General features: G+C 41.4%; 1 protein-coding gene across 3 annotated transcripts; it reads left to right on the forward strand.

The window, feature by feature from the left end:
* The first annotated feature begins 1676 nt into the window (after nucleotides 1–1676).
* Nucleotides 1677–11008, forward strand: LOC147903679 (beta-mannosyltransferase-like protein). Of its 3 annotated transcripts, XR_015543865.1 has the most exons (3): nucleotides 1697–2235; nucleotides 10111–10340; nucleotides 10466–11008. XR_015543865.1 is itself a non-coding variant. In XM_087400538.1 (2 exons), exons 1-2 carry the CDS (start codon nucleotides 2056–2058, stop codon nucleotides 7809–7811), a joined length of 426 nt encoding a protein of 141 aa, XP_087256664.1. In that variant the 5' UTR covers nucleotides 1677–2055; the 3' UTR covers nucleotides 7812–7844. The 3 variants fall into 3 exon arrangements, 2 of the variants coding, with proteins under 2 accessions (XP_087256664.1, XP_087256665.1); XM_087400538.1 differs by lacking the exons at nucleotides 10111–10340; nucleotides 10466–11008 and adding an exon at nucleotides 7566–7844 and having other exon boundaries at nucleotides 1677–2235; XM_087400539.1 differs by having other exon boundaries at nucleotides 1699–2235; nucleotides 10111–11007.
* The last annotated feature ends 1273 nt before the right edge of the window (nucleotides 11009–12281 follow it).

The following is a 12281-nucleotide window of genomic DNA, read 5'->3' on the forward strand; positions in this document are numbered from 1 at the left end:
ACGCATGTCTAGAGTTTAAGAGCTTTGTCCTATGACATATAAACTTATATGCATTTAATGCAATTACACTTACTAAATATGATGCATTTGGAGCTTAATTTATACACTTGGTTATCACCGTGAATGTGTTGTAGGGAAGAATGCCATTGCACATGTCTAGAGTTTAAGAGATTCATCCAATTCAATTACATATTATTTATAAAAGTGTGAGTTCTTTTGCGCTAGGATGTGTTTCTGAAGCAAATGTAGCATTGCACAGAAATGGCCATACATTTGTGCAAGAAATGGAAAACCAATGTAGCACAAACATTTAACAAAAAGAAAGGTATAAGACAATCGCTCAAGTAGGTCTTGGTCTTTCATAACAAGTACTCGTCATGATTGGGAAAGTATGTGTAAGTTTAATAACAAAACTTGGCTATTATTCATTTTGTGGGAAGCCAGAGCACTATACATAGAACATAGACTGATGACTTATTTTGAATGTATTATAGGCAGAGCATGAATAGATTATTGAAAAGGTTTGGCTTGTGAGTACTCTTTCACCATGATGCATTTGAGTCGACTACTTTCTATTTGTAATGAAACAAACAAGATGAATTTCATTCATGTGGCCTACCTAAGAGAAGAGAGAGAGAGAGAGAGAGAGAGAGAGAGAGAGAGAGAAGGGGGGGGGGGGAAGGGAGGGTGGGAGGGAGGAAAGGGCAGGCCAAAGAAATGAATGCATGCATTAAAAGCCCCTTACAACAGCCTATTGGAGCATACGTGGACCAATCACCTTAAAATAAAAATAAATGTATAAAAGTTAGCTATCTTTCCTTTCTTATCACACATCTTCACTAAGGCCTTTCTATGGGCAGGCCAAAAATAGCAAAATGTAATCTTGGGTAGAGCTAGAGAATTACTAAGTTCATTGAAACACATATGAGATTATGAAGCAAGGTATTTAAACATGATACACGCTCATCCTTCCTGTTGCCGAATTCTGGGCACTTGATGGCATTGAACTAGGATATGCAACTCATCAACCCCAAACCTATTGGGACCACATGCGCCAGCCATGAAGGATAAAGGCTGGATTAGCATAAATCTCAGGCGGTCCAATGCCAACTCAGCTTGACAATTTTGGAGGATTCTAGCCAAGCATTCCAATGCCCAAGCACTATGATTAGCATGCCCAATAACCTACAAAGTCCTGTCATGCCCTCATTAATCACAATTTGGAATCACAACAGTGTTCATGATGGGGGCCAGTTGTTTGCAACACTAGCTTAGCATCCGGCTGCTGCAGGACTTTTGACCCCAGCACCAGCGTGGGGAAGCGCTCTAACATGGCCTATTCAAAATGCACATTCCGCTCAAGCATAGCAGTAGCTCTAAGAGAGGAGTCATGCCATGCCCATCCATCGTCGAAGTATTTGTAGGTCTCACGATTACACGTCCATAGCAGCTTAGAGAGAACCCATAAATCTAATCAGAGGAGGGACTCAACATTTGTGTGCATTTATTTCCTGTGGCACTGAAGAATGAAATCCATTGGTGGAATATGTATGGGAACCTGCTTCAGGCCATCGCCTCTTCTCAAGAGCAGGGGCGAATAATTTGGAGAGGAAGGCAAATCAATTTCCCCTCAATTTCCTAGATTCTCAAATGTGGGGCATGGCGTGAGTGCTCGCTAACCCCAAGACACTCCTAGTAAGGGTTGGATCTTGGAAGGGCAGTGTGCCAAAGGAGCTGTCAAAAAGGGACTGGAACGTTAGAGGCTATGGAAGTGCCAGGTGGAACGCACGCATAAGTCGATGGAATGAAATCCCATATACAGAACGATGGTTCTCTGTTTTGAAACGGGTGCTTGGCTCTAGAGACCGTGCAAGGCCTCTATTCTGAAGCGGAGCGATTTGGGTCGCTCTGAAATCTTCGTTCACCATTTGGGCTCCCGCTAATCCAAACTCCCTTGCTGCTTTATGGAATTCCTTTGCCTAGTCATCATGTAAACGAGCGAAATTATTCTTCTTCCAGCATCAGAAGTTTTCCATTCGATCGCGATAACGTAGAATGTCGCTGCACATCAAGGCTGTGGTTGAGAAATTTGTCAAAGAACTGAAAGAAGCTCTAGAGGCCGATTTGCATGATCGGATCTTGAAGGAACGGGAGATGCAGAGCTACATCGAGGAGAGGGAGCGTGAAGTAGCCGAGCGAGAGGCCGCTTGGAAAGCGGAGCTTGCACGAAGAGAGGTAACGTGGCTTCTATTTCTTTATTGATACTCTCAAATGCCTTCAAACAGCACTCGCTTTGTTCTTAACGTTCTTATTGAATGGACTGCTTGAATAACTTTGGTGGAGTCTTTTCTTGGATGTTTAAACCCTCGCCCCCCCTCCCCGGCCCTTGCCGCCTGCTTCCCGGCTGCTTACCGGTCCGCCCCTTAACATCTCCAGTTCTTTTCTATGGAAGTTTAAATTGAGTGTGCGAGGTATCGTGACACTCACAAAACTTCCATTCTCAATCCGCCACAAAATCATTTGTTACGGAAGACCACCTCTGGGTGTTGATATTATGTTGAGTGTTATTCCCAAACCTTCTCTGTTACCACGACCATCGGCACTAATAAATTTGGTAGCTTGCTTGCAAGAGATTAAAAAGTTTATGCCAAGATGGAACGCAAAGACTTCAAATCTCCTTTCGAAGACTAGGGCCATTGTCTATCTTTTATAGCACTGGCATTCCATTGGATTTGAAGCTGCAAGTTCTTGACTTTTGCATTGGAAGTTTCTTAACATTAGTTTGCATAGCTTCTATTCCTCAGGCTCCATTGTTCTTGCCTCCCTTTTTGGCACTCCATATGGCCCCCTTTTTCTTTGGAGTGCTGTCAACAAGCTCCCAAGTATTATTCTTGACAATGGCATCCATTTCTTGTTTCATGGAGGAAATTGGGGTTAAAGTGAGCCATTCTTCTATGCCATAGATCTCTAGTAAGGGCCTTTGTATTTGCTACTTGAGCCCAGACTCTGTTAAATGGATTCTTTATGGAACATTTATGTTTATGGAAAGTACATCATTCCCATAGTCATACATGGCTGAAACAGAAAGCAAGTTCTTTCCTAGACTGGCACACATTTCACATTCTTCCAATACCTAACACATTGTTCATTTAAAGCCAACACTAGCATTGTGCCATTTTGCTTGATATTCAGCTTGCAAGCATTTGCAACTTCTGCTCCATCACTGGTGGACCGGTCTAATGACTGAAACCAGTCCCCACAGCCTGTCATGTGCTTGCTAGCATCTGAGTTGATAAACCATAAATCTGCAGTAGTGGTTTTCTCACCTGCTACCATGAGATGCTCATGCGTAGGCTTTGTGTGAGAAGCAAGCTGATCCTCATCAAAAGCATTGAGGATTTCATCCCATTATAATCATAGGCCTGCAAATTTTGTGGTGGCTCCATCGCATTTAAGAGCATCATATGACGGCATAGAACACTCATCTGAATGAGCATCTGCCAGAGGTTATGGCTGTAAATAGATATCCCCATCCTAAAGGTGCATGTTTGTCACGAGCTGGCTGCTCATTACATAGGGATGCCTGCTCATCCAAAAAACATATCATGCTCCATAATCCCTGCTTTAACGAGATGTTCTGGTACATAATTGCTTTTTCAACAACATTGCTCGACTTATTTGCATTTATGGAATTGCCTTGGACTACATGTGCTTGCTGTTCTTGATTTCTTGTATTCATTCTCATAAGCTCCTATTTCCTATTTTTCACAATAGTGACACTTGCCCTCTTTGTGGACCTTGTTCCATGAGCATTGTGGTTGGCATTTGCAGTACCGCCACCACCTCTTTCTCCATGAGAGTTACAAGTAGAAGAATTTACCTACATCCATAAGTTGCAAAATCTTGGTCATTGCCACGACCTCCATCCATCGCATTAATTGCTCTTCCCCATAGAGCAAGGCAAGGTTCTCCTTTATGGTAGGCGTCTTGACTTGAGCTACCATGTTGAAGCTGGAGATAAACCCTTTGTACAAAGGTGCCAAAGAGTTCAAAGTATTGGCATAAGATCCTTATTCTCTGTTTTCTCACCGACATAGTCACAAGAAACGCTTCATCTGTTTCTCGTTTTGTCGTTTCGACAAATTTCGTTTCTACTTTGCGGACGAAATAGATAAGTTTCGAATTGATACTTTATGTATACCCTTTTAGGGGCGAAAAGATATGTTATATTAAGTTAGAGTGAACAAAGCGAAATACAAGTTGAGATACTAAAAAGGAAATTCAAAACATAAACGCATTGGATTCTAGAAAAAACGGGGTGAAAACATGTATTTTGATTTGGGCGAAAGGAAGGTTTCCTGAGAGCGTTTCATCTTATTTCGAAACGTTTCATTTGTTTCGTGTTTCAAGGGTTCGAACAGGACGAAACGGGTTTTCATGTGACTACGCTCACCGATAGTTGCCAACTGCTCTGATTTCTTTGAGCTTGTTGAGATGGGTGGGGAGTGAATCTCCCTCTCGCATTCTTTTAGAGTGAAGGTGCATTTTGAGCTGTAAATTCTGCATGCATTGTTCACCTCAAAGTTGTCCTGCACTGCCATGTTGCTGCTGAAGGTTTCACACTCATTATATGATTAATGAGGAAACTATATGGGCTCTCTTGGCATTAGTGGTAGGGTTGGTGGATGTGATGGCAACAAATTTCCACAAGCCTTTGTTAGTAGATGGCATCTTCATTGTAAACTCTAGAATCCACACGGGATAGTTCTGAATGCCACTCAACTGATCTTCCGCATGAGGCATGCGATTGTCTACGGTAAGAACTGAAAATAACAGTAGTACCTCTACAAAAGGTGCAATACCCTGATGTGGATGAATACAATTACCAAAAGAGAGCTGTAGCACTTGCTAGAAGCCAAATTTTCACCTTGACTTGCAAAAGCCCTCTAGCAAACACCATCGAAATGTGTGTAAGCATACACTTAATGCGAAAGCATCCAGTTTGTCACCACAAAACATCAAGCGTTGTGTATTTACAATAAGATTTGGGTTAAGTTGCATGCCAAAATGCATTCAAAGTTGAAATACACCGCTGAAGTGAAAAATACTGTTAAAACTTCAAAAAATTGTAACCTACATCCGGAAAAAGTTGCAGATTTTAACTCATTTTAAAGCTATTTTGACTTTTTCATGCATCACAATGTTGAAGTGTCATAAGGACTGTAAAGATGCCTATATGGGAAATTTTTTCTGACGTTATGGATTTCACATATAAAATTTTGGCTATTTGGGTCTCTGTGTGATTATGCGTGCTTGTTCTCGTAGTCCTCTTTACAGATCGAAATCTGAAATGGACGCTTCGAATCCTAGGTTAGATGACTTGCAGATTCAGCTAATGGGACCTTCACTCAGGTTAGAAACAGCTGTGTTCTGTGTTTCTGTTGCTAAAAAGTTTAAGGGTGCACTGATAACATCTTGTCTAAACCTGCAGCAATGGGACACTTAGACTTTGCCGGTATGGAATTAATAAAGCTGAAATTTACACTGCTAGCCAATGGCACCTTTAGTATGTCCATGTGGCACCTTTAGCATGTCTATGTCACCTCTTGTGTGACTCTTTCAGCTTGAGAGGGATCTATCATATTCATTTTGATTTGTCATCTTACATCATCTACAGTATGGTGATGGATCCATGATAGTCACGTCTACTTACAGATATAATATATTGGAAGGTAGTGTATGAGATGGACTTCACATCAATGAAGTTATGAGTCGTTTGACTATTACCTACTGGATTACGCTCCATGTGATATTAAGCTATCAACACGTTGTATGAGATCGATGATGTTCTCTAACACTTGAGTCTCCACAGTAGCCATGGTTTATTCTTAACATTGTTAGGTAGACTTATGTGTTGAATTCTCCCATTTTTCATTCATTGGGGATATCGTACGCATTTCTGAGAGAGAGGTTGGTGCCAATACAATAATTTTAGAGATCTTTTATTGGGATTGCCAAGTTTTGGTTCTCTCTTCACCTGGTTTTATCAAGGGCTGCCAATGGTTATCTTGTACAGTTTTTGACAGTTTTATGTGTTGAATTCTCCCATTTTTCATTCATTGGGGATATCGTTGTGTATGCTTTGGACTACTTATTCATGTTATAGGATTTCTAGGTTACGGTGGGTTCTATACGAGGGTTTGCATTGCTTTTGTAATTGAAGCTAAGCATAATAAACGAATATACATGGGATCAGCTCAGGTAGGAGATGTACCTCATTCACACACCATTGGGTGCCAGACTCGTTTCCCTTCTCTTCCCGATCCTGCGGTTGTATATGCATGGGTCAGACATTTTGTTAATTGCTCCCATCTTGGGTGGATACAATCTAACAACAGAGAGTGGGGAGCCAAAGCCTATGCAGGCGAACCCCTACGAAGGGGAATGAAGCTAAAGAAAGGCGGACGAATTAAGGAGCGCATCCATTAATTAGAATGAAGGCCACATATTATCGGGAGGAGGCATTGAGCAGAATGAAGTGCACGAAATGCAACAAAGATGCTACGACAAGGTGAATCATGAAGAGTGGCTTGGTGAAAATACACGAAACACAGTGAAGAGCAAATTACAAAAGAAATAACGAAGCAAAGTGGTCTAAATATTAGGGGCACATTAAAGGGTAGATGGTGGCGGAGGGGAGATCAGTGCAGCGAGAAGATTGTGGACAAAGCACGACCAAGATGATAGGACAAAGAGAAACATGAAGCACGAAGAAGTGACGTGCACAAACCATGCTCAAGATTGGGCAATGATTATGTGGACCTTGACGTGAGACGGGATTCTGCGATACACATGAATACGGAAACCATAGCAATATAGGTGGGTAGGCAAGCACACACTCCACCTTACTCAATTCATCAAAGATGATGTATTACAAACAAACGAGGGGAACCCCATGCGAATGAAATCCTGATGTAGAAAATATAGATTGAACAAACTATGAGTCAACTTGATAAGCATGACTATAGCCAGCGGCGCACTGCTGTCTTGTGTAGTGATTCGATTGAGTACCCCTTTTGTAACTGTCAGATCTTATCATTGAAGGTTGATTGTGAGGATTTGGCTTCTACGGTGACTCACATTGGTCCTAGCCCTAAACACGATGGCTAGATTTTGGCCATGGATCAATGTGGCCTTCAGATTTTCGTGGCTAGGATGGAGGTTGCTTGAGGCTCGTAAAGAGTGATTATTGAGTTAGGTCCTTGATTTGATTCTCTCGACTATCCAATGACAAGCAGTTTGCCGGCGAGTGGGATTTAGAGGTCAAAGTTTGATCACCAAAGCTGAGTCATCGAAGTTGAGCACCTAAATCGACACAACGAATCCAGTCATCAAATTGCCTACCAAATTTTGTTGCTAGGTTTGGCCAATGAACTGTCTTTGAACTCCTTGCGTTATGTGTATGCCAAAGACCTGTTTAGAGTTGGTTTGGAGTGTGCATTCGCGTGGTGTCGTTGTTTTGTTTTTGTTTCGTACTTGATTTACTCCGGATTGTTTGTTTGCAGGTAGATCTTTTTGTGCCAACATCTGGTGACTCTTGGCTGCACAAGCTTGCCGTTGAGCTTCAAACCCAAGATATGCCTTCATCCTTTGAGCACACGACTCTTATTGTTTCTTCTTTAGTACATATATACACAATAAATGCAACGTACAAACGCCTCTTTATGGATGCAACTATAGAATGTGCTCTTTTTTGGCAACATGCAATCCTATTTCTAGACCTCTCTTCATCGTGCGAGCAATCTAGTTAGTGAATAGTCTTTAACCTATGAATATTGAATATTCTTGGGCATGGTTGTTAAGACACTCGTGTCTTATGATAAGACACTTAAGACATGTGTCTTATCTTAAGACACCTTTAGACACTCTAGTGTTTTTTTTTTTTTTTTGGGTGGGTGAGGAGTAACAACACACATTGAGTTTGACTTAGCCATGCTATCATTGATGGTGACTTTGGATCTAGCAGTGGCAGTGACCTCATAGATTCAGATTAGGATGAATCTTTAGAGATTTGAGTCTTGAGAGTCGAAAGCTTTCTTTCAATTATATGTATCGAGATGCAGTTTTCATTCATGTCACATGTGACAAGATTCAATTGTCAGTTTAAACCTTTTAGTACTCAAAACTTGTGAACTCTTCAGTCGTGAGTCTTAACTTTAACATTTAAGTCTTGAGTGACGAGTCTTGACTCTTAACTACATTGTACAAGTGCATTGTTTCTTCTTGCATTATTTAAGTGTAGCTTATTGTACTTCTAGAATCTAGCAGCTAGCTATGCTAGCAAGTTGTACATTTGTATACTTATACATAATTAATTAAATATTTATTATTATAACCACAATGGCATGTCTTACGTGTCTTATCTTTAAGACTCTTTAGACACTCGTGTCTGAAGCGTGTCTAACGTGTCGTGTCTTAACGTGTCTTACAACCATGTTCTTGGGGTCTTGGACCATTCCTTGATTTATCATCCAGACATCTGTGTTTTTGGACCTTTGATTCCTTGTCTTCCATAATGTTAAAAATTATGTCGTCCATTTCTCCTTTGAAGATTTGATAGACGTCATTGAGTTTTGATCCAGTGGAGGACGTCTCAGGGTCTTTGTCTTCTATTTTTTTGTTGATTGTAAATAAAAATCTGTGGCCCTTTCAGACTCCTGCTTGTCTGAATAAGGATTTAGGACAATCCAATTGCTACCTCTCCCTAGAATGAGGTTTTCGGTGGGAATGCCCACCTAATAGTCTGCTAGGATGATCCATAGAGCTTGCCCTCCCTTCATACGCAGCACATGGAAGTCATTCAAGGTCGGGTACCTTTGATTTTGACTGGTGGTTGGTAGAGTATGTCCTCGGGTGTGACACTCTAATTATTTGTCATTCGTAGAGATCGGAAGGCCTTGCTTGATAGTCTTAGCCCAAGTCAGTCGAATGTTTCAAGGTTCATGACGTTTGGCCGACCTAGCATCTATGACCACATTTCTGATGACTTGGCCCTTGATGAGGACATCTATGTGTGGCCAGTTTTGCTCAATGGCCATCAATGCTATGATGGGCAAATGAGGTGGAGTAGGGGTGCTAGTCTTTTGCTTCACTCCTATGAACAACCTTTGGATTGTGTGGTGAATGTCCGGGAATAGCATCATGGCCTGCATCACAGTCATGGATACCAGAGTTTGAGACATGTCCTTCACAGTGTTGTATGACTGAACATCCAGGAGAGGTCTCCTCTCATACTGGTATTGGGAGCTTTGCGAGTCTATAGGCTCTATTTTGGAGTCAATGGGGTTTTACCCTTTACTGCTTTGCCTTGCTAGGAAGCTGAGGGTTTGAGAACTGTTGTGCACGTGGCTCCAAGGGACTTTATGGCACCATCAACAAATCCTTGAAATCCGTGAGACAACCGTCATGGTACTATTTAATCATTTAGGGACCCTTGTTTCAGGAAGACTTATATTCAGAACTTTCAGAATGTTCAGGTAGGTAGTACAAGCAATGGTCTTATTTGATTATATAATTAGTCCAAATCAACAAGGCACTGCCTGGGGTTAAGAATCTTGCTAAGCTACCCTTAATGGCAACACAGCGATATTAGTAGTTGACTGGATCACTGTCCACAGCTCCTTTAGGTGGGGTAAATTATATTCGACCTCAGAAAGGCGTTCTCAAGCATTGTTAGATCAGAACTTTAAATAACCTCATATGATAGGCTCTAGATTGACAGGGGTTGATACACTTTGCATGGTTTGAATATATGCTTACCTTTTTATCAAATATGTAGAGTCTGAATGATCTGTCATTATCTTCTATTGTTGAGACATAGTTTGTGTAAGCTTGTTTCAAAGATGCCTTGGACAGAGACTGGACAGTTCTCATTTGTGATTTTTTCACTCCACATTTCACAGGTTTCATTTTCTTTCAAACAAAATGGCAGATTTGATGTAATGGCCCACTTAATAACCAGCGTTCCTGTAAAGACTAGGAAATAGAAATGGTCTTGGTTTGATTTCTCTTATTTGTGATGTTGACATCCTGGAATGGTTACAAATTCAGGCTGAAATTGCGAGGCAAGAGGTCAGATTGAAGGCTGAGCGAGAGAACCTTGAGAAGGAAAAGAGTGTTCTTATGGGCACTGCATCGGACAATCAAGATGGTGCACTTGAAATAACTGTCAGTGGTGAGAAATATCGTTGTCTGAGGTTCTCTAAAGCAAAGAAGTGATGGTCTTGTTGCATTTTGGAAATTCTAGCTCCCACAGCATAATTGAATGCGCCCAAGGGGAGGTAGGTCGCAGAACGTCTCTCTCTGTACAATGTTCATATCTACTTTCAGTGTACACTACCTGCTTTTTTCATGATAAGCTGGATATAAGGACTAGATGAATTTCTTGATGTAAGTTTTTCCCCAGGGAAGTGCATTTTACTTCCCTTGTGCAGTTGCTCTGGAAGTGGCGTTAATTGAAAAGAACTTACAGCATATTCCAGCTTGCTTATGCACCACCCAAATTTTCTCAGATACTAGGTGTTGACCTTCTTAAGGAGTGTACTGCCCACATTGCAGCTGCTCAGAAAATGTAATGATCTTATTCAAAAGGTGTTTGTTGTGAAGAGCCATGGTAATGTTTTGAGTATTTACTCTACATCTGCTTACGGCACCGTTCAAAAGGGTATCATTCTCATTGGGAAGCTACATGTTAGTTAGTAATAATCTATACAATTCTGCTGATTCTTGAATGTAGGACAATATTTATTGGAGTGTACTGGCTCCTTCACGATTATTGCCCTATGATGTAACACCACTGCACCAAGAGCCTGGTGACATCCAGGGGGAAAAGGGGTTACGGCATAGTTGTGTCAGGCTAATTTAGAAATTGGCTAACTGATTCAATTGTTCATCTATGCTTCTTTGTACAGGAAGTTATATGCAGTAGGAAACCCTTCAACAATTGCAAGTATTGTAAAGAGGCGATCTGAAAGTTGTTAGAGGGAAAAATAAATTGTTTCAAAATACATTCATAAACATCTGTAAACCCATGGAAGCAAGAGTAATTTTTTGTCCAGCAATGAGTGCAGAATCAATAGCGACTTCAATCATTTTAAACTGGAGCCATCTCATCTGGTCGTGCCGAAACTGCCCAATTGTTGCATGTCTGATGAAAGCTGTGTTTACTTTGTCCTAGTAAAACCATCATAAGGGAATTTGTTCTCTCTTTCCTTGACTAAGTTGATGGGGCATAAACAGCCTATCCAATGAGTCAATTTTGGGCAATTGTGATGCATTTAGAGAATCCAGCACTGATAAGAAAGCTCCTGGTTTGAAGCTTTGTGAGTGCACTCTCATGAATTGGAGACTACACATTAATTTTGTTGATGGTTTAAATGGTTAGTTTGGCAATACGTCAGGCCTCTAGTTTTAGAAAACGGATTATGTATGTGAACCTTTTTTGTGCAACTATGTTGTTGACCTATCATTTTGATTGGCACCTTGATTGTCGGTGACGTATAACTTGATTTGTTTGTTCACGTGGAACTTCACCAAGGTGGTAGTCGAGATTGCCCCAACCACGTGGCATTTACCAGCTCGACGCCCATTGAGAGCAGTTGGTTCGAACCTGAACCACTTAGTCATGGTTAGTTTAGTTAGGCAGTCAGAGAGCATTGAGATACATGTGGCCTGCTGTGATAATACCATGTGGGCTGTGTACCCATTGGCACTTGGCTCCACTTCCTTACGACACGTGTTGGGACGGGTCAGCCTTGTGGAGAGGGCCTACAGAGTTTGTAGGTATTGTATTGCTGGACACTATTGGACATTCTGAATAGGCCCAGGCTGGGTGTCGTGGAGAATGTTGGAAATGGCGAACCCAGGCCGGATGGTTAGCATTGTCAAGAGTATGATAGGTATCATGCACACACACCGACGTAGCAATGAGGAGAGGGAAGCTTCTTGGTCTCTGTCTATTACTTAAAGTGTGCTACAAACATAAGTGACTTAGTGTGCCCTATATACTCGGGCACATACATTACATTACATGTAATTTGTTGGTATTTCCTCACGACTAGTACTCTGCCTTATCTTGGTTGAGGTGGTGGATAGAGATGTATCTCCGACTCCCTAAACACCCCCCGTCAAGCTCAAGTTACGAGGAGGATGAGTGCTTGAGCTTGCACCACTCAAGCAATGTACTCCCATAGCATCTCGCAAGTATTGTAGCTTCTCACGAG

This window comes from Dipteris shenzhenensis, chromosome 3 (assembly GCF_047967505.1).
Source record: "Dipteris shenzhenensis isolate YYH24624 ecotype China chromosome 3, Dip_SZ_1.0, whole genome shotgun sequence".
NCBI lineage: Eukaryota > Viridiplantae > Streptophyta > Polypodiopsida > Gleicheniales > Dipteridaceae > Dipteris > Dipteris shenzhenensis.

Bases quoted from the DNA above. Each gene is read 5' to 3' on its own strand.
- LOC147903679 (XM_087400538.1), top strand. From the start codon at position 2,056: ATGTCGCTGCACATCAAGGCTGTGGTTGAGAAATTTGTCAAAGAACTG. The intron at 2,236-7,565 runs GTAACGTGGCTT...GTTTGTTTGCAG, and splicing joins CGGAGCTTGCACGAAGAGAG to GTAGATCTTTTTGTGCCAAC.